Source organism: Nerophis ophidion, linkage group LG08 (assembly GCF_033978795.1).
Source record: "Nerophis ophidion isolate RoL-2023_Sa linkage group LG08, RoL_Noph_v1.0, whole genome shotgun sequence".
Taxonomy (NCBI): Eukaryota; Metazoa; Chordata; class Actinopteri; order Syngnathiformes; family Syngnathidae; genus Nerophis; species Nerophis ophidion.
Genome location: NC_084618.1, coordinates 65,173,051 through 65,191,376, shown reverse-complemented (window position 1 = coordinate 65,191,376; position 18,326 = coordinate 65,173,051). Strand labels below are relative to the sequence as shown.

The following is an 18,326-nucleotide window of genomic DNA, read 5'->3' as shown; positions in this document are numbered from 1 at the left end:
TATATATCTGTGTGTGTATATATATATTATGTACACGTGTGTGCATATGTACAGTATATATATATATATATATATATATATATATACACACATTATTATATAAATATATACATACACGTGTGTGTATATATAATATACATATACATACACACGTGTATATGTATGTTTATATACATGTATACACATTATTATATACACACTTACATATACACACACATATGCACACATATACATACACATATATACATATACACATATATATATATATATATATTTATAAATATATATATATGTATATATACATGTATATATACATATATACACGTGTATATATATATATATATACACATGTGAATTATTATATATATATATATATACATATATATATATATACACACACACACACACACACACACACACACACACACGTGTGTGTATACATATACAAAGACAAGATATTTGATGTTCAAACTCATAAACTTTATTTTTTTTGCAAATAATACTTAACTTAGAATTTCATGGCTGCAACACGTGCCAAAGTAGTGGGGAAGGGCATGTTCACCACTGTGTTACATCACCTTTTCTTTTAACAACACTCAATAAACGTTTGGGAACTGAAGAAAATAATTGTTGAAGCTTTGAAAGTGTAATTAATTCCCTTTTTTTTTTTTATGTAGAGCTTCAGTCGTTCAACAGTCAGGGGTCTCCGCTGTTGTATTTTACGCTCTATAATGCGCCACACATTTTCGATTGGAGACAGGTCCGGACTGGAGGCGGGCCAGGAAAGAACCTGTACTCTTTTTTAAGAAGCCAAGCTGTTGTAACACTTGTCTTGCTGAAATAAGCAGGGGCGTCCATGATAACGTTGCTTGGATGATAACATACAGTATGTTTCTCCAAAACCTGTATGGACCTTTCAGCATTAATGGTGCCTTTACAGATGTGTAAGTTACCCATGCCTTGGGCACTATTGCACCCTCATACCATCACAGATGCTGGCTTTTGAACTTTGCGTCTATAACAATCCGAATCGTTATTTTCCTCTTTGTTCTGGAGGACACCACGTCCTCTGCTTCCAAATATAATTTGAAATGTGGACTTGTCAGACCACAGAACACCTTTCCACTTTGTATCAGTCCATCTTAGGTGAGGTCGGGCCCAGCCAAGCCAGCGGCGTTTCAGGATATTGTTAATAAATGGGTTTGTCTTTGCATAGTAGAGTTTTAACTTGCACTTACAGATGTAGCGACCAACTGTAGTTACTGACAGTGGTTTTATGAAATTTTCCTGAGCCCATGTGGTAATATCCTTTACACACTGATGTCGGTTTTTGATGCAGTACCGCCTGAGGGATCACAAATCCGTAATATCATCGCTTACGTGCAGTCGTTTCTCCAGATTTCTTGAACTTTTTGATGATCTTACAGACCATAGATGCTAAAATCCCTAAATTCCTTGCAATAGCTCGTTGAGAAATGTTGTTCTGAAACTGTTTGACAAATTGGTGACCCTCACTCCATCCTTGTTTGTGAATTACTTAGCATTCAATGGAAGTAATTCATGAAAGTAATTTCAATCATGGCACCCAACTGTTCCTAATTAGCCCGCACACCTGTGCGATGTTCCATATAAGTGTTTGATGAGCATTCCTCAACTTTATCAGTTGTTATTGCCACCTTTCCCAACTTCTTTGTCACGGGTTGCTGGCATCAAATTCTAAAGTTAATGATTTTTTGCAAAAAAAAAAATGTTTATCAGTTTGAACGTCAAATATGTTGTCTTTGTAACATATTCAACTGAATATGGAAATCATTGTATTCCGTTTATATTTACATCCAACACAATTTCCCAACTCATATGGAAACGGGGAAATATATATGTATATCACATCAAATAAGTTAAAAAAGTTAAAGTACCAATGATTGTCACACACACTCTTGGTGTGGCAAAATTGTTTATTATCTACCAACATCAACCTATGATTGTAAAAACCCACATTTTGTGTTACTAATGCATAAAACTGTTGTCTAAACAGGATGTAGCTGCTCCTCTGAATGCGAATTCTGTATTCCGACAAAATACAAAATCTGGCAAGACACCAACACACTGCATGTATTTTTTTAATCTCATTAAAGTAGTGTTTGTCCTTTTTGTGATGAGCTGTTCAAAAAGGCACGATGTCGTTCTTTTTTTTGTTGTTTTTTTTTATTTTTAATCATCGCAAATTAATTGTCCAGTCATGATATTAAATACTATTTTTGCGCCCAAAACCCAACCTCCAGGCTGATGATTTTAGGTTGTCCTGAAGAATGTGGAGGTAATTCTCCTTTTTCATTTTCCCATGTAAAGCCCCAATTCCAGTGGCAGCAAAACAGGCCCAGAGCATTAATACTACCACCACCATGCTTGATGGCAGGCGTGGTGTTCCTGGGATTAATGTCCTCACCTTTTCTCCTCCAAACATATTGCTGGGTATTGTGGCCAAACAGCTCAATTTTTGTTTCATCTGACATCACATGGACAAAGATAATACCTTCTGTAGGAAAGTTCTGTGGTCAGATGGAAAAAAAAAATGCTGTTTGGCCACAATAATGTACCCAGCAATATTTTTTGAGGAGAAAAGTTTAGGCCTTTAATCCCAGGAACACCCTCCTACCGTCAAGCATGATGGTGTTAGTATTATGCGCTGGGCCTGTTTTGCTGCCAATGGAATTGGTGCTTTAAATGGGACAATGAAAAAGGAGGATTATCTCCAATTTCTTCAGGACGACCTAAAATAATCAGCCGGGGATTGGGTCATGGGCGCATTTGGGTGTTCCAACAGGACAATGACTTCAAACACACGTCAAAAGTGGTAAAGGAATGGCTGAATCAGGCTAGAATTAAGATTTCAGAATGGCCTTCCCAAAGTACTTACTTAAACGTGTGGACAATGCCGTAGAAACAAGTCCATGTCAAAAAAAAAAACTAAGCTGAACTGCACCAATTTTGTCAAGAGGAGTGGTCAAAAATTCAACCATAAGCTTGCCAAAATCTTGTGGATGGCTAACAAAGGTGCCTTTTTGCAGTGAAACTTGCAAAGGGACATGTAACCAAATATTAACATTGCTGTTTGCAATTTTCCTTCCAGTTTTTCATGTGTGAGCAAACGGCAAAACTCCTTGAGCATTCCGTGGCGCACATGTGAGCGACGGCAGACGTGCACACTGTTATGCGCTTATCTTTTTATTCGATTTTGTGAGCGGCCTAGATTTGCCATGCGCAGAGGACGCATGAGCAGTGTGCAACGTTGGCTGTATGTATACTTTTGACCCAGCAGATTTGGTCTCATTTTTAGTAGACCCATTATAAAATCATAAAAGAACAAAACTTCATGAATGTTTTTTGTGACCAACAAGTATTTGCTCCAGTCACTCTATTACAAAAAAATAAGAGTTGTAAAAATTATTGGAAACTCAAGACAGTCATGACATTATGTTTTCTTTACAATTGTATGTAAACTTTTGATCGCAACTGTATATTTTAATAAAGATGGGGAACACGCGCTACTTGTAAACGGCACGTGCAAAAGTTAAATCATGAAATGCAACCTTACCCCAGCAAAAACTATGCATATTTATCCGGGAGAGTCTTGATACCAATTTCCTTCAATCCCCGCCTTCAGCCCGAATGCACCTGAGATAGGCTCCAACGACCCCCCGCACCCCCCGAAGGGAATAAGCGGTAGAAATGGATGGATGGACAGTCACACACAAAGACGCTCCATGCTTTTCCAAGTTTCCCTCTGTTTAGAATGGCGTCTGGAGCACAATAGTTTGATATGTCTGAGAACGCGATCGACGTATAGTACTTGGTATTACTCCACAAATCTTTTTTGATAAAGTATAGAGATTTATTCCATTGCATAGATTGATTATTTGTTTGCTCATATCTGCTTTTTGCAAGAACATTTAAGCCTATTTTGTACTCAGATACTTTCCACGCTGCTCGCTGTATAACAACCATCTTGTTTTGGTTGACCTACTGGTTTTTACTTCCGGAAAGAAGTCACATGTCGGATTACAAGCAATTTATGAACCCTGTTCAAGAACCAATGAAATTTGTAAATCCATATTACACTAGTAATTTCATTTGTGCATTTTAACAGTGCAGCAAAAAAACTGCAAATGTTGCATATCAAAAGGAATTCCTGGGACAGAATTTGATGAACTTTTGTGTGTCTGAAATTGTACTACCGGTATTTAGTTAATACCACTGCAGTTTTACCTACATGCCACAGTGCTGACGTCTGACTAGTTGAGGTTCATTAGCCATACACGAAAGGGAATGTGTGGAATCTACTGAACATCCGTCACTCCAATGTTGCCCGTACATTAAAAACACGTCAAGTCGTGACTACATGTTATCTGATCTTTTTTTTAATTGTTTTTGTGCAACCATTGCGACAGGAACTAGTTAGTCAGGAAAAACAATCGTCTAATCTGCCCATCACTTGACTCTAGCGTGCACTTGTACAGTATGTCAAACTGATGAAAGAAAATGGCCTTTTTGAGCGATTTATGACAAGACTTTTAATTTTTCTAATATAGCGATATGCGATAGTACAAAAAAAATGCATTTCAAAAAAGCATTATCATGTATAAGAAATGTATGTACAACTGAAGATGCCAGGCTCCCTCATGTTTTTTGGACTTGTGTTGTGACTTCCAGTGTTTTGGTTCTACTTCCTGTCCTCTTATTTTCGTTACCCATTTCTTTTGCTGGCTGGTCAGGTGGTACCTCTGTTCAGAATGTTGGTCAGCTCATCTGTCCCTCATCGCCAATCAGGAGAGTTTGTCGTTTGGGGTTGTTTTTTGCTTTGCTCTGCCACACCCAGTGTTTTGCATTGCCAAGTTTTAACTCATTCTTTGTGCATTGACCGTAAATCTTGGAGCCACCTGCTTTTTCCCTCTTTAAAGTATATTTTTACCTGCAGTCTCTGCAGCCGGGAAGTCCCGCCGCAAGCCACCATGCGCAACCGTAAGACATGGGCCAAACAAATCTCGATTTCCCAGTAGCATGAGAAATTAAAACTAAGTCACCTAAAAATTGTATCGACAGACGTTTAAGAATGCTAAACGCTATCAAGCGAGGTCTCACTCTTCACCTAGTGTGTCTGTAACAATCATTGGTACTTTAACTTTTTTTTTTAAATCTACAATCAAATGGGGTTGTCAATCAAATACTGCATGAGACGAGTCTGCAGGGAACATGAATAATCCAGCAAAGTCAACGTGCTATGAAAACCACACTCATAATAAGCAGTTCTTTAAAAATGTATAAGTTATTTACTTTTAGGAGGAGGCTTAAAAAATGTTGCCAACTCACAAAAATCCTGTTAACAGTGATGGGCTCCTGAAAGACTGTCCAGGCCACCGCTTCATTACAGGAAGGGGTTGTCAGTGAGCCCATGTAACGGTAGAATTTGGAGAGGTTCACTTTGCCAATCAGGTCATCAATGGAGATGTTGTGCATCACATTGACTTCAGTGTCTGTGAAAATATGCAAAAAATCAACAACAGCAAGATAAACACATAGTATGTTGATTTACGGTACATAAATGGCAGGTGTAGTGCAGTATATACTTTATCTCTGAGGCCCTTGCACTATCTAACGAGATCCAACACAAGATCTGCTTCAAAAACACCTCAGTTTTGAGTAATGCCATCCATCCATCCATCCATTTTCTACCGCTTATTCCCTTTCGGGGTCGCGGGGGGCGCTGGCGCCTATCTCAGCTACAATCGGGCAGAAGGCGGGGTACACCCTGGACAAGTCGCCACCCCATCACAGGGCCAACACAGATAGACAGACAACATTCACACTCACATCCACACACTAGGGCCAATTTAGTGTTGCCAATCAACTATGGTAGAAACTGCACGACTCACATTTGTTTCCAAACGTTTCTGCTGTAGCACCTATCTTAAAGGCCTACTGAAACCCACTACTACTGACCATGCAGTCTGATAGTTTATATATCAATGATGAAATAACATTGCAACACATGCCAATACGGCCAGTTTAGTTTACTAAATTACAATTTTAAATTTCCCGCGGAGTTTCTTTTTGAAAACGTCGCGGAATGATGACGCGTATGATGACGCGTATGATGACGCGTGTTTGTGACGTCTCGGGTTGGAGGGGACATATTAGCCCAGCACCACACACGGCTAAAAGTCGTCTCTTTTCATCGCATAATTACACAGTAATTTGGACATCTGTGTTGCTGAATCTTTTGCAATTTGTTCAATTAATAATGGAAACTATAAAGTATAATACTGTTGGTGGAAAGCGGTGGATTGCAGCTGCCTTTAGCGCCGAAACACAGCCTGTGTTTCTTTGTTTGTTGTGAAGTTTTAACACAGAGCGGTCAAGCGAACATGTTTTTGTGTACCACATGTCAACCAATTGTATTATTAAGTCAGCTCTCACCGGCGACTTCAGCGGATTATGCGACTTCCTCCTGCAGCTCAAAAAGGCAGCTGTGATCTTGGCTCCTGCATTGGTTTCTCTGAGAGAAGCCAATGCAGGACTTTCAGGTATGGCTTTAAAAACTCACTAAAACACTATTAAAACAATAAGCAGATAAGGGAGCTTCCCGAATTATCCTAGTTAATGTGTCTAATTACATCTGAAACGGTCCCACTGCCGCCTGGAGCCGTCACTTTTTTTTTTTTTTTGTGGTTCACTAACTTTCCTCATCCACAAATCTTTCATCCTCGCTCAAATTAATGGGGAAATTGTCGCGTTCTCGGCCAAAATAGCTCTTGCTGCTGGTGGCTCACATTATAAACAATGTGAGGATATGAGGAGCCCTCACATCGGTGACGTCATGCGCACATCTGCTACTTCCGGTACAGGCAAGGCTTTTCTATTAGCGACCAAAAGTTGCAAACTTTATCGTTCTCGACTAAATCCTTTCAGCAAAAATATGGCAATATCGCGAAATGATCAAGTATGACACATAGAATGGACCTGCTATCCCCGTTTCAATAAGAAGATCTCATTTCAGTAGGCCTTTAAATAATGTGAACTATAATCAGACATATATCATTTAAAATAAGCCTATTAATGAAGCTACAAGTATGAAACTTAATTAATGAAATTACAAGTATAATAGAGTAGTTGACGGATAAGGATGTCAGATTTGAGTACATATTATCACATACCCATTGTGTCTGGCAGATGATTTTCACCTGCATTTTTGTATTTCCTTCCTTCGATATGAATTATGTTTAAAGCCAAACAGGACAAAAAAAAATCCTTAATTTTTCAAAGGGTGTAAAAACATTATGGATGTGTTTGTTTGTTTTTTACTTTTTTTGCTCACATTTTTCAATCAACTTCAAAAAGATGCACAAAAAGAACGAAAATGTAATGTTTTTTGTTGTTGTGTTAATTATTTGACCCTTTTTAAGGCTTTTTGATGAGATAATGTTACAGGGTTAAACAAGTAAGAAAAGTTATGTTGTGCCAATTAACACAAATTGAAAACGGTGACATCATTTCATTAAAAGACTCTCAAAGGGTTAAAATTTAAATATAAAAACATTGCATGTTTGGAATTTTTGTTTCAGGCTAAACTTGATTGAGAAATTTGAGCAAAAAAAGTAAAAAAAAAAGAATATGAATACAAAATGTTTCTATGCTCTTTTATAAATGAAAGACCTGTACATCCGAATAAAAATTCCAGTATAACGTACAGCTGTTAAAGAATTTTACTTTGAAATGGTAAAATTGAACATAAAAAATACACTCTTACAGAATCATGTATAATGGAGTAACACAACAAAAGAATTTGGTGAAAATACAGCAAAGATTTACTGAAAGGCCAAAATAATTCAGCCTTTGTCTCCTAAGGGTTACTAGTGCTAGATTTAATTTTTTCGCAGCATATTGTTGAAATACAGCTCACTGCACAATGCAGGTGTGCCTAATGTTATGGTTGATGACCCGACTGGACAAGTAGAACAAGCAGAATAAAAAACAAAAGGGTTTCCCTACCTGTGTCATTTAAGAGGTAATTGGTCAAGGTGTTCCAAGGACTCGACAGTTTTGGATCTTCAGTGGCCTACGTAGAAGAGCCACCAGTCAGATTCGTGGAACAAAATCTTTCAGTTCATCGACACACACATTTATGAAGAAGCCAAGAACGGCGATCCCAGCTGAATCGTTGATGGCCTGCTGCACGGACAGGCCTTTCTTTAGACTCACAATGTGCATCTGCAAGAAATGATGCAATAAACACGTCACATTTATCAGGCACGGCGTCCAAAGAAACATCACCATCACACGTGTACCTCCATCGGGTATCTGTGCCCATTGACCGCGTGCTCTGACCCGGGGTGGTGCTGGGTGTCGCCCCAGTGGAAATGGAGCTGGATTGTGGAGTAACTGCCACCGAGTCCACCTCCACTCAATTCAACCTCGTTGTCTTTTAAGATGAATTTGGCTAAAGCAGAATAAGTCAGATACACTCACACATACTCAGATGTATGTTACAATATTTTGAAATGTGTAAAATATCATGACTGTAGTCCATGGGTGTCAAACTCTGGCCCGCGGGCCAAATTTGGCCCGCCGTTTAATTTCATTTGGCCCTTGAGGCAATATCAAATTAACATTAGAGCTGGCCCGCCGGTAACACCAAATTCACCGCTAATACTCATACTTGCCAACCCTCTCAATTTTCCCGGGAGACTCCCGAAGTTTAGTGCCCATCTCGAAAATCTCCCTGGGCAACCATTCTCCCGATTTCCACCCAGACAACAATATTGGAAGCGTGCCTTAAAGGCACTGCCTTTAGCGTCCTCTACAACATGTCGTCATGTCCTCTTTTCCTCCATATAAACAGCGTGCTGGCCAAGTCACATGATATATGCGGCTTTCACACACACATATGCGAATGCCATGCATACTTGGTCAACAGCCATACAGGTCACACTGAAGGTGGCCATATAAACAACTTTAACATTGTTACAAATATGCGCCACACTGTGAACCCACACCAAACAAGAATGACAAAACCCATTTAGGAAGAACACCCGCACCATAACACAATATAAACACAACAGAACAAATACCCACAACCCCTTGCAGCACTAACTCTTCCGGAACGCTACAATATACACCCCCCGCTACCACCAAACCCCGCCCACCTCATTTTTATTTTATTTTCGAATTTATTAGCCTGTGGAAAAAGTTAATGTTGATATTTACCTCAGAAGGCTGCAAATAGAAAAGAGGCATTATTTTTTTGGGGGGTAAATTTTATTTAATATACCACTGATGTTTTTTGAAAGTTGATTTTGCACTATTACGTTATATAAGCTCTGCCTGTTCCATGGGAGGAAGCCCGAGTACCCAGAGGGAACCCACGCAGTCACGGGGGGAACATGCAAACTCCACACAGAAAGATCCCGAGCCCGGGATTGAACCCAGGATTACTCAGGACCTTCATATTATTAGGCAGATGCACTAACCCCTGTTTCACCGTGCTGCCCTATTTCAGCCTTGCTTGTTCAATATTCATTGCAAAACTTGTTTGGGTCCCTATTAAAAGGTTAACTTGTTCAACCTTGGCTTTGTTCAGTTTTAAATTTTGGCCCACTCTGTATTTGAGTTTGACACCCCTGCTGTAGTCTATCTAATTGGATACATAAGCAAAACACATTTGATACCTAACACACTGTCCTAACTTTTGTGTCAAAGAAGCAACAGTAACTTTTGTCACGAGATATTACGCTGTCGATCACTATTTTTTTACCGTTGACTTGAAGAGGAACTGCACTTTTTTTTTTTTTATTTGAGCCTTTCATTCACAAGCATGATGAAAGACATGAGGACGTATGGATTTTTTTTTTAAATGCATTCTATCTTGTAAATAAAAGTAAATAAAAGACAGCTGAGCTAATGGGAGCGCCTCTTTTCCGCCCATAAAATTCAATAAATAACCATTCAAAAACCACCAATTATACTCTATTTACATTTCGTGACTTGAATCTTAACCAAGTATAAGTGATATTGTTATAATAAGCGCTAACGCAGACAAACTATTTATGGTGGCGCCATGATCACATGCGTGAGTGCCTATATTTACATCATCGAGTGGTCTGCTGCTTTCTCCCTTCCATGTTCCCTGTAGGTTTATTGTAGACCATAAATCATGCATCTCACCTGGACAGAAGATGCCTGAGTAGGTATTCCGACAAGTTGGTACACTTTGACAGCCATTTAGGACCCGAAAATGGCCAGGACTACACAAAAAGACGCTTGGTCCACCCCGACCCCCTACCCCTTTTCTTTGTGAGGATTATTATACATTTTTCATCTAAATGGGAATATATGAACATCCCAGTAGGCCACATCCCAATGACAGCAGACCTTCTACAGTAAGTGATGTTTTATTATGTTTGTTGGCTCTTATAAAGTCTGCAGTGAGCAATAATCAGTGATGAAGAAAAAAAAAGAGCAAACGTTGTGATGCGTTTTTTAAATTAATGTGCCGTCAATGCTTAAAATGATCAAAATATGTACATACGTAAAATGTTATTCTAAAAGTGTCCGTTACTACATTACTTACACCATGTATATAAAACCTCAATGGAGGTGTTTGGAGGCTTTTGCACGGCTCCTATAGGTTCCATTTTAAGCAGACTTTTGACCGCATTTATTTAATATTTTGAATGGAAAAAAACCCCATCCATTATCAGTTTCAAACACTGATGACATCTATTAAACAAGACAAGAAGCAAATAATTAAACAGAGACCCAATTAAGTTTGGCTCAATTTGAGGAGAAACGTCTGGCGAAAGATTGTACGCCACCTCTTTTTATTTGGACTTTCCCTGTTCACATATAAACAGCTGTTTCTAAAGAAATGGGCGATACGTAAACAGCCATTGTTTTCGGTCACATTAACACAAAATAAAAAGATGCCTAGGGTTTGGACTGGTCCTGGATCGAGCTTGAGCAGGTCTTGTATTAAAAAATAGATTAAAGTTCAAGTTAAAGTACCAATGATTGTCTCACACACACACTAGGTGTGGTGAAATTTGTCCTCTGCATTCAACCCATCCCCTTGATCACCCCCTGGGAAGTGAGGGGAGCAGTGGGCAGCAGCGGTGCCGCGCCTGGGAATCATTTATGGTGATTTAACCCCCAATTCCAACCCTTGATGCTGAGTGCCAAGCAGGGAGGAAATGGGTCCCATTTTTTTATATAGTCGTTGGTATGACAGGACCGGGGTTTGAACTCCCAACATACCAATCTTAGGTCGGAAACTCTAACCACTATGCCACTCCTACCATCGCACCCATTGGAATTTTAAAAGCTTTTGGCTTGGTACATCAAAGAAAGCCTCTTGTCTGTTCACTGGGAACTCAGAGAACGGAAAGTTTTTTGATAATTTACATACAATTTTTCTGACATCCATTGACATGTCTCTTGATATTGAACGATCGGCAAAATTCCCGGAAAACGTTTGAAAAAATAATTTAAAAAAATATAAATAGTCTGGTGTTGTCGTCACAGCTTTTGTCTTAAAGGGGAACTGCAGTTTTTTTTAGGAATCATTCACAAGGCCTATGTAAGACAAGACCACATATGTTTTTCCTTTTTGTGTTCATTTCAACTTGTAAAAAAAATGTTAGCAAAAATAAGCTAACAATGAAGTCAATGGAACTGCTCTATTCTGCCCTCTAAATTACCAACCAAAACCCACCCAAAAAACAGAAACCCATTTACATTTCGCAAGTATTAGCAATATTGTTATCATACACAGATGGTCTATTTTTAGCAGTGCATTGATCACAGACCGGTAACTAGCTCATATTTAGCCAGTGAGCTTACTGCTTTGTCTCCGAGTTGGTAAAAGTGTAGATTATAAATCATGCCTCTCACCTGGATAGTAGAAGGATGTTGCCATAAACTGAGAAGTTGTGTTATGTACGGCGGAAGGAAGGAGACGACACCACGGCAGTACTGCGGTTTAACAGTATTATTTAAAGGCCTACTGAAATTAGAATTTCATATTTAAACGGGAATAGCAGGTACATTCTATGTGTCATACTTGATCATTTTGCGATATTGCCATATTTTTGCTGAAAGGATTTAGTAGAGAACATTGAGGATAAAGTTTGCAACTTTTGGTCGCTAATTAAAAAAGCCCTGCCTTTACCGGAAGTATGTGCGCGTGACGTCACTGGTTGCAGGGCTCCATACATATTCACATTGTTTTTAATGGGAGCCACCAGCAGTAAGAGCAATTCGGACCGAGAAAGCGACAATTTCCCAATTAATTTGAGCGAGGATGAAAGATTCATGAATTAGGATATAGATAGTGAAGGACTAGAAGAAGAAAAAAATTGACGGCTCCGGGTGGCGTTTCAGATGTAATTAGACACATTTACTGGGTTAATTCTGGAAGATCCCTTATCTGCTTATTGTTTCAATAGTGTTTTAGTGAGATTGTAAAGATTTTAAAGACATACTTCGTGGTCGGATGACTGCGGTGAACACGCAGTGTCTCGAAGAGAAGCCGAGGAGCCAAGCTCACAGTTGCCTTTTTTGACAGCTGCTGCAGGACGACGAACAATCCAATGATGTCTCCGGTAAGATATATATAACAATTTTCCCATCCAAAAACATGCTGGTTGACGTAGAGAAAACATGTTCGCTTGACCGCTCTGCTTCACAACAAACAAAGAAACACCGGCTGTGTCTCGGTGCTAAAGACAGCTGCAATCCACCGCTTTCCACCAACAGCATTGTTCTTTATAGTCTCCATTATTAAATGAACAAATTGCAAAAGATTCAGCAACACAGATGTCCAGAATACTGTGTAATTATGCGGTTAAAGCAGACGACTTTTAGCTGCTAGTGGTGCAGCGCTAATATTTCCTGACAGTCCGTGACATATCGCGCACGCGTCATCATTCCGCGACGTTTTCAATTAGAAATTCGCGGGAAATTTAAAATTGCATATTAGTAAACTAAACTGGCCGTATCTGCATGTGTTGCAATGTTAATATTTCATCATTGATATATAAACTCTCAGATTGTGTGGTCGGTAGTAGTGGCTTTCAGTAGGACTTTAAGCCTTTTAGTCCACGCCATGACAAGTCGGTCAACTTTCATATTCAACTGCAAAAAATACACTACAAGACATCTGTTTGAAGCAACTTTTTTTTAAACTCTTTGTGTGGATAATTATCATCTAAACGGAAGGATATAAATATCTCATAAGATAGTGAGAGCACACATTGTACACTAAGTGATTGTTTTAATAGGTTTGTAATTTGTGTATTTTGTTCAGCACTTACAATATTGCTGCATAATGCTTAATGTTTCAAAAAAGTTGCATCTGTTTAGCACAATGCTTTTCAAATGTGTTGCTCATCTTCCTTATAATCCGGCTCAAAAATATCAGGTTCTGGATAATCATTCATCCCAAAGCAGTCTTTGGTGTCTCTCGGGAAGTTTGTTGTTGAAGGGAAAAGCGAATGATGCGTTTTGCGTCAGTGAAATTAATAGGCCGCCGTCCGTATATGCTAAACATGAGCAAAATATGTAGATACATGTTATTTTTAATGTGCCTGTTACTAAATTATACATATACTTAGTGTGTATATAAAATGTTGATGTAGGTGTTTTGATGTTTGTTTAAGCGCTGTATAAGCGAAAAAGAACGACTCCCATTGACTCCATTGTTGGCTGACTTTTGCTAGATCTCATTTACGAGTTAGGAGGCATCTTGACTCAATAAGGATTGTGAATGAGGAGCAAAAATCTTAAAAAAAAAAAAAATCCATGCAGTTTCTGGCCCCATTATGGACTGGACTCTCACTATTATGTTAGATCCACTATGGACTGGACTTTCACAATATTATGCGAGACCCACTCAACGTCCATTGCATCTGGTCTCCCCTAGAAGGGGGGTCAACCACATCTGCAGTCCTCTCCCAGGTTTCTCATTGTCATTCATATTGACATCCCACTGGGTTGTGAGTTTTTCCTTGCCCTTATGTGGGCTCTGAACCGAGGGTGTCGTTGTGGCTTGTGCAGCCCTTTGAGACACTTGTGATTTAGGGCTATATAAATAAATATTAATTGATTGATTTCCCTGTGAGACAAAAGCTTTATAACAACACAAGACCGTATCTTTTTTTTTTCAAACTCAATGAAATGTTCAACAATTTTAGCGTATGGTTTAGAAACGGTATTTAAATCTTAATTGACCCAAATATTTGACATAATTAGCGTACGGCAGCTAACAGTTAGTGGTTAGCGCACCAGCATAATGCTAACAAGCTTCTAGCTTAAAAATAAGTAAAAAAGGTACCAAAATAAAACTAGTTACTGGCTATCATGACAATTAAAGGCCTACTGAAACCCACTACTACCGACCACGCAGTCTGATAGTTTATACATCAATGATGAAATATTAACATTGCCACATTTTTAGTTTATTAAATTGCAATTTTAAATTCCGCGCGAAGTATCCAGTTGAAAACGTCGGTATGATGACACGTGGGCGTGACGTCTCGGATTGTAGCGGACATTTTTTTCCAGCCCGATCCCAGCTATAAGTAGTCTGCTTTAATCGCATAATTACACAGTATTCTGGACATCTGTGTTGCTGAATCTTTTGCAATTTCTTCAATGAATAATGAAGACTACAAAGAAGAAAGAGGAAGGTGGGAAGCGGTGTATTGCAGCTGCCTTTAGCAACACATACACAGCCGGTGTTTCCTTGTTTACATTCAGCTCTTACCGTCGACATTCGTTCCTCCTGCAGCTGTGGACTCTCTTGCTTCCTCCCACCGGCGGCCACCGACCGTCGGATGCTTACTCCATGGAGGGAAAAAAAAAAATCTTAGCCCAGCTGCCTTGCCTCGTCGAGAAACGTGACTTCCCTCGGAGACACTGGCGGTCACCACACCTGTGGCCACACCCCTCCGACTTTCAGGTACGACTATATAATCTCACTAAAACACTAGTAACACAATAAGCAGATAAGGGATTTTCCAGAATTAGCCTAGTAAATGTGTCTAATAACATCTGAATCCCTCCCACTGTCCTCGTCTTTTTTTTTCTAGTCCTTCACTGTCACTTTCCTCATCCAATAATCTTTCATCCTGGCTCAAATTAATGGGAGAATCTTCGCTTTCTTGGTCCGAATCGCTCTCGCTGCTGGTGGCCATGATTGTAAACAATGTGAGGATGTGAGGAGCTTCGCAACCCGTGGCGTCACGCGCACATTGTCTGCTACTTCCGGTACAGGCAAGGCTTTTGTATTAGCGACCAAAAGTTGCGAACTCTGTCGTCGATGTTCTCTACTTAACCCTTTCAGCAAAAATATGGCAATATCGCAAAATGATCAAGTATGACACATAGAATGGACCTGCTATTCCCGTTTAAATAAGAAATTTTCATTTCAGTTGGCCTTTAAATATTCAAGACAAAAGTACTTTTACATATATTGAGTCGGCATACTTCACTGTTGCTTCCGGCGACTTATCTTCTATTTTGTCTCACATTGTGGTTCTCTTTTAGCTAGTTGAGACTCTTTCAGTAACGCTGATGCTATTCAGCGTTTGACACCATACAAGGCATATGTGTCTATAATTTTAAGGAAAATAAGTTTGGACTTCTAAGAGCTTTAAGATATTTGAAAATTGAAATGTCACTGTAATAGAAACAAAAACAACAACAACCAGAAAACCAAAAAGAAGGTTACATAGTGGGAAATACTGTAGCAGCAAAAAGTATAGCTCCCCCTATTGTCAGGAGGGTGCAACAACAGAAACAGACTCCACCATAGCAAGAAATGGATCATCCTACAAGAGTGGAATATACGAACGGAATTAAAGTCAATGAAGACTAAATGGGGACGGCGTGGCAGAGTTGGGAGAGTGGCCGTGCCAGCAACCTGAGGGTTCCTGGTTCAATTCCCACCTTCTACCAACCTCGTCATGTCCGTTGTCTCCTTAAAGCAAGACACTTCGCCCTTGCTCCTGATGGGTCATGGTAAGGGCCTTGCATGGCAGCTCCAACCATCAGTGTGTGAAGGGGTGAATGTGAAAATAGTGTCAAAGCGCTTTGAGTACGCTGAAGGTAGAAAAGGTAGTAAATGCTAACAAAATGTGTTTCCTAAAATGAGTACACGACACAAGAGTGTGCAAAGTTTTTCCACTGTTTTCCTGTTTGGATACATTTTTTTTTTTTGAACAGGTTAAAAACCCAACCTATGTATGTATACATGTAATATATCTGAAGAATAAACACTTTGCGTATGAGCTTTGTCTTTGTTCTTTTTTTTTTCTAAGTGTTCTTGATTATTTTAATGTGTAGCAATAATAAGCCAAAGTAATTGATACTTTGGACACACCTGGCATGTGCTATGTCGCCGAGTTACATAACACGATCGGTGACACATAGACAAAGGTGAGTAGTTTACTCTTTACTCGTTTGTTGACGTAAGAAGGTTTTCTGAAGAGCCATATTAATTCATCCGCAGTAAAAAATCGATTATTTTTCACATAAATACTCAAGTAAAAGTAACACTTGTCTGACAAATACAATTTATCCAAAATATACTCAAGTAAATATAACAGAGTAAGTATCGAGCGTTATTACATAACTCAGCGCAACTTAAATATAGGTTACCGTAACAACCGCAGAGTTCATACCATTCACCGGTTGGCGGAAATGTTTTGTTTCAATTGTTCAACGACTACTTCTTGGTTAGTCCAAAAAAAAAAAAGCCATGACTATCTTTTTCTATACTGTACCTGTATGTCCATTGTTTATCACGGACTTGAAGGAATGTTGCGATGAGAAGTTGACAAAAGTGAAATTGTGCAAGTTTTCATCCTTCTCAACCCGGCTGGTCAATATATTTACGGGCGATTGCCTTTGGCCGCCGCAGAAAGAACCGGGGAGTTCGTGCCAGTGAGTCGGTGTGTGATCTGTTCAAGCAAAAGGCCGCAAATTAATGAAAGGTTTCCCTGAGAATCTTTCAGTCAGAGACCTGCCTGCACTTACTTACCACAGCCTGTGTAACACCATTCACTTCCAGCAGCTGCTTTGGAAAATAAAAATGAGAGATAATATAACGAAAAGATAAGAAAGAAAGTAAATGTTAGCGTTTGGTTCTTTGCTTGTTGCAGGGGGGTATTTCAGATAGCAGGTTAAGTGAAAACTCTTGAGTATGTAAAGCCTGTGAGAAGTGGAACATTCTGGGTTTTGTGTTCCAAAAAAAAGACGTAATTCAGACTCAAGTTTGTTCATGTCTCCTCGCTCCTGATAAATATAAAGCAAGATGTCAGAGATGATGTGTCTCTTCATTTCTAACCATAGGATGGTAAGATAAAATTAATTCCTGATTCCTGATTTGATGCATTTGCAATCAGCTAAAGTGTTGTATAAAGCAAACTATAACCAGCTACCAAAAAATGTACAACAATTCTTCTCAGAAAAATAGAAGAAATATAACCTTAGAGGAAAATCTAATTTAAAACATTTGTGTGCTCGTACAACACTTAAAACCTTTAGCATATCAGTATGTGGAATTAAATTATGGAATGGATTAACCAAAGAAATCAAACCAAGCACCAATATGATTCACTTTAAGAGACTGTTAAAACTACAAGTGTTCACAAAATACACAGAACAAGAATTATGATGAACATCTTGAAACCCATTTTTTTTTTTTTTTTAGTCCCCAGCTGCAATGGTAAATTGTAGAATCAGTGCTCTGTTGATCATGGATTTATATGGTGGTCTAAACTCAAAGTAAACATACTCAAGATTGATTGAACTAATTCAGATTAGCTGTTCTGGAACCCCCCCCCCCTCCCATGGTAGGACTTGATATGTATCAACATAAAGCAAACCCATATCAATGAAAAGTGTAATTAGGCGATTACACTGTATATGTTTATATTGTAAATAATGGGTGTGTGGGTGAAAAGTGGCAAAATATGACCTTTTTTCGTGACATATTCTTCAAAAGGCACTTTAAGTAAAGCATAGTTTTTTAACATCAAATTACTCACCGTTGCTGATTAACACTCCCAAACTCAGGCACAGCACGGTAACGAAGAAATGCATCTTCCCCTAGGAGGAAATCCAGTCAACTATACATATATATGATTTTAGTATCATCACTGTCTGGTTTTGTGCACCCAAGTTTCAAAATAACAACAATATATATATTTAGATTCGGAAACATGTATGTGTTTTTTTCAGTTCTATGGTATATTGTAAGGGAAAAACAGTAC

General features: G+C 38.9%; 1 protein-coding gene and 1 long non-coding RNA gene across 5 annotated transcripts in view; one reads left to right on the top strand and one right to left on the bottom strand.

The window, feature by feature from the left end:
* The window catches only part of LOC133558193 (carbonic anhydrase 4-like), a 46,596-nt gene that overhangs the window by 27,547 nt on the left and 723 nt on the right, over window positions 1–18,326 (bottom strand). The window contains exons 2-8 of one of the 3 annotated variants that reach the window (XM_061909392.1): window positions 18,102–18,162; window positions 17,093–17,128; window positions 16,836–17,012; window positions 8,343–8,494; window positions 8,176–8,265; window positions 8,047–8,113; window positions 5,368–5,531 (exon numbers count right to left, since the gene is read on the bottom strand). In XM_061909392.1, coding sequence (XP_061765376.1) covers window positions 5,368–5,531; window positions 8,047–8,113; window positions 8,176–8,265; window positions 8,343–8,494; window positions 16,836–17,012; window positions 17,093–17,128; window positions 18,102–18,156 — 741 coding nt within the window. In that variant the 5' untranslated portion in view covers window positions 18,157–18,162. The remainder of the gene's footprint in view (window positions 1–5,367; window positions 5,532–8,046; window positions 8,114–8,175; window positions 8,266–8,342; window positions 8,495–16,835; window positions 17,013–17,092; window positions 17,129–18,101; window positions 18,163–18,326) is intronic. The other 2 variants (XM_061909393.1, XM_061909394.1) reach the window with 2 other exon arrangements.
* On the top strand, window positions 299–16,340 carry LOC133558194 (uncharacterized). Of its 2 annotated transcripts, none has more exons than XR_009807908.1 (3): window positions 299–2,112; window positions 14,809–15,010; window positions 15,141–16,340. It is a non-coding gene; the product is annotated as an uncharacterized LOC133558194 (long non-coding RNA). The 2 variants fall into 2 exon arrangements; XR_009807909.1 differs by having other exon boundaries at window positions 307–2,112; window positions 14,840–15,010.